Source organism: Etheostoma spectabile, chromosome 10 (assembly GCF_008692095.1).
Source record: "Etheostoma spectabile isolate EspeVRDwgs_2016 chromosome 10, UIUC_Espe_1.0, whole genome shotgun sequence".
Lineage (NCBI taxonomy): Eukaryota > Metazoa > Chordata > Actinopteri > Perciformes > Percidae > Etheostoma > Etheostoma spectabile.
Window position 1 is genome coordinate 27057333 of NC_045742.1, and position 3777 is coordinate 27061109.

The window sequence follows — 3777 nt, forward strand, 5'->3', positions numbered from 1 at the left end:
TTTATTACGACATAATTCCAAAAAGAAAAGTAAAGGTGAGACAGAAGTGACAATGACATTTAATGATGATGATTAATTAGTAAACTGAAAATGACACTTAAACAACTTAACATGACCATTGTGAATTTGCAAAAATCTATATCATTTGTTATAAGGAAAAATGGCTTCATGCTATTCATACTATTGCATTTTCATAGATTTTGACAAAACGTAGACTTCTCTTTATTAATCCAAGAAAATTGAAATACCCAGCAGCATTTTTCAGCAAAATACAGTAAAGAGAGAAAGAAGACAGTATAAAGATAACAATAATAACAATAATAACAATAAACACCTTTGGCTATAAAAAGATATTTACCATAAAGTTATATAAAAGTAAACAAGTAAAAAAGTGAGTTCACTCTGCTTTTTTACCTGATATCCCATTGTATGGCATATTTCGGTAGAATAATTTGACTGTTCTGTGGTTATTCATATTCCAGTCAGTTTTAAGTCCCAGTCCCAGCTTCTCCTTTCAGGGACAACTTGGGTATCTTCCCACGCAGTTATAACCTGAGCAGGGGACAATGAAAGACCAGGAGAAAAACAGAATGTCTAGCTAGAAGCCTACAGAAAAGACAGAAGGATGAAGGGAACGTTAAGTTCCACATATTAACGGTCAACTGCTCTCAAAAGTATTTTTTCACCTATGTCTGTGTTGCCCATGCCCATGTTCGTAACACAGTATTCTTTGGAAACTCCTAATCAGACTGAATTGAAGTGATTGTAGTTATTACACATAACAAGTGAATGGACCTTGTATCCACTGCAGTCAACGTCAAACAATGAATATAACAATGAATATAATGTACACTTTCCGATATTCTTATAGGTCACTGAAGGCAGCCGCGTGACGTCAGCGGTTTTGTTTTTCATGGCGGGATGTGGGGTTTTCGACATCGACGTTGTCCTGTGTCGTGGCTAAAACCAAGTGACTTCTCGTGGTTTAGCTAACAGCTTTAATTGACATATCTAAGTTAAAATGGTTGGTTCAGGCGGCCGAGTTATTTACAAAACAACAACGTAAAAGCATTGCTATTGTACCCTGTCAGGCTTGCTAACGTTAGCTAAGGAAGCAGTCCTCCTGCTTTGACAGCTTGCTGAAAGTTTGATTATTATTAAGGTTAAGATTAATGCAATGGAGAGTTCATTGGTAAAAGACAACCCACTACTTTTACCTCTCAACAAGGAGAAAACTATCTATGACGGATTCATCACAGTCCAGGTAAGCTAATGTGTGAGTGGGGTGTTTTTCCTGCTTTAAAAAAAAACGATCCACCAAACTACATGTAAAAAGATGTCGATTTAATGATTCCTCGCCAAATCGACACATTTAAATGAGTGGTAGAATATAACTACAGACATGGCACGATTGTCTATGAAGCGCTGGTAAATTCGGCACACTTGTAATTATCAGGCACTTAAGAATAAAATGTTTTTGTCAACGTTTTTATGATTGTATTGGACACATTGACGTTGACGTCAAGGCAACACGAACTCTTTATATTGTTACATTTCTCAGTGGAGTTCGGCAGTCCACGTCTGAGTCACTTAGATAATGCAGCTGGCTGACATTTGCACTCGTGACTGCGTTGGTCAAGTTAAGCCAACTTAAAAAAAATATATATATATTTTGTTCTTGTCATGTTATTTACAGCCATGCTATGATTCTTACAGGAACGGGACTTCAGATTGAGAATACTACTCCCACCAGATCGCCAATTGAAGCGGGCCAGGTAGAACCTATCCTCTCACCTTCTCGTTACAAATTACCACCTGTCCCGGGCATATTGATGCTGTCAGAAATCACCTCTTTTTACAAATTATAGGCCTGCAACTAAAGACTATTTTCATAGTCGATTAATCTTTCAAGGTGTTTGGTCTATAAAATGTCAGAAAATGGTGAAAAATGGCAGCGGTTGTCCAAAAGATCCAAGATGACGTCTTGTTTTTGTCCACCACTCAATGACATTCAGTTTAATGTCACAGAGGAGTGACGAAACTAGAACATTGTCACATTTAGGAAGCAGGAATCAGAGCATTTTTATGACTTAAACCGATTAATTGATTATCAACTTAGTTGTCGATTTATTTAATAGTTGACTACTAGGAGTGGGAATCGGAAACCGATTCCGATTCAGAGGCCAACGATTTGATTCTGGACTGATTATTGCATTGTCGCATTATGCATCTAGATTTTTTATGTACTTTTCCATGCATGATTTTCAAAAATATGCGTAGAAATCTGAGTTTGTTTTGACATATACTGTATTTGTCACACACAAGTTGTAATGAAATGTTTTGTGTACTGAGGTTTTTATTGTGTAGTCCTTCCAGGCTTAAGCCTTAAACATGCTGAGTCATCTTCTCTCACAGTGACCTTCCATGTCAGAGGCTCCGTCATGTTTAAAGGTGGAGAATGGGCTTCTCAGAACCATGAAACATGAATAAAGTAGATCAACAGCCTTTATGCCAAATTACACATACTTATTTTATCTATGTCTTTTTAGATCATATGTATTTTAATTAAATGTTGTTTTTTTCCCTTTTGGCCATTTGTGTGTGTTTTTTCTGCAATCTTGCCCAAACTCTAAGTTGTTGTCCATTATCTCATCCTCTTTCACTCACTCTATTTTCTGATTTTTACTTTTTTTTTTTTTTCCTTCTAATCGATTATTAACTTATCTGATACAAGCATCGAATCATTCTTGAGAGAATCGCAATGCATCGAAGAATCAATTCTTTGTCCCCACCCCTATTGACTACTGATCGATTAATTGACTCATCTACATATTTAGATTTCAAATTCCAAGCAACTATGGAAGAGTATGCCACCGACTGCATGAACAGAAAATGGGTTTCCCTTCCTATTTTTGTTGTTGTGTAACTATTCATTTGTTTCTTGTAGGCTGCACTGCTGTTGGCAGTTAAAACACCTGTTGCATGGGTACGAGCTTATAGTGAAGCAGGTAAGCTCCACATGGATCTCCAAAGACATACAACACAGTTGTATTTTGTGAGGAAAATTGCATCATATAATTTTTTTATTGTGTTGTCTGTCAACTCTTTGAGATCAGGTTGGCGATTGTTCTGTGTTTTTTATATATATATATATATATAGTTTAGATATATATTTTGTTTCATGTCATTTGAGCTCTTTTTGTGTTCTCTGCATCGCGCCTGGCATCCTTCCTGTCCTCGGTGTCAGGCTCGCCTCATTCAGAAGGCAGAGAAAAATATTTTCCACTGTTTAATTAACATCGCCTGGAAAATGTCCCTATTTGTTATGCTGCCCCTCAGGGTTATTTGGATGAGATTGATATTTCACCCCGGGCTGCAAAGTTCATTATTTTCACAGCCTTTAAGCTATCATTAATTATTAAAGCTGGTGGCAGCCCCCATTAATCACAAACACTGGGTTTGATTTGAATGGCTGGCTAGAGGAAGAAAAGAAGAAGAAGAAAAAAAAAACAGACAGTGTCACTTCATTATCCTCCCATTCAAGGGTGTCTCTTCTCTCCTGTTGCACTTGTCACAGAGGCTGCAGCAGTCGGCTGATCTTGTCGGCTTCATTCTGGAGCTGAAGACCATCTTGGTAAGGAGGAGAAAGACACAGTGGTTGGCACGGTCACTTTGACATTGTTGCTTTATGAACAGAAAGTAAATGGGAACCTTCAGGCACCATCAATAGCCGGGATTGTGAGGCATACATGTATACTAGGTTGGGGGGGGGGGGGG

The 3777-nt window shown here is 37.7% G+C and overlaps 1 protein-coding gene across 1 annotated transcript in view; it reads left to right on the plus strand.

Moving 5' to 3' along the window:
• The first annotated feature begins 899 nt into the window (after positions 1–899).
• fancl (FA complementation group L) overlaps positions 900–3777 on the plus strand; it is a 35832-nt gene continuing 32954 nt past the window's right edge. Inside the window, 4 exon segments of the mRNA XM_032528508.1 lie at positions 900–1264; positions 1717–1775; positions 2948–3008; positions 3578–3634. Of these exon segments, the coding sequence (XP_032384399.1) occupies positions 1178–1264; positions 1717–1775; positions 2948–3008; positions 3578–3634 (264 nt within the window). The 5' untranslated portion in view covers positions 900–1177.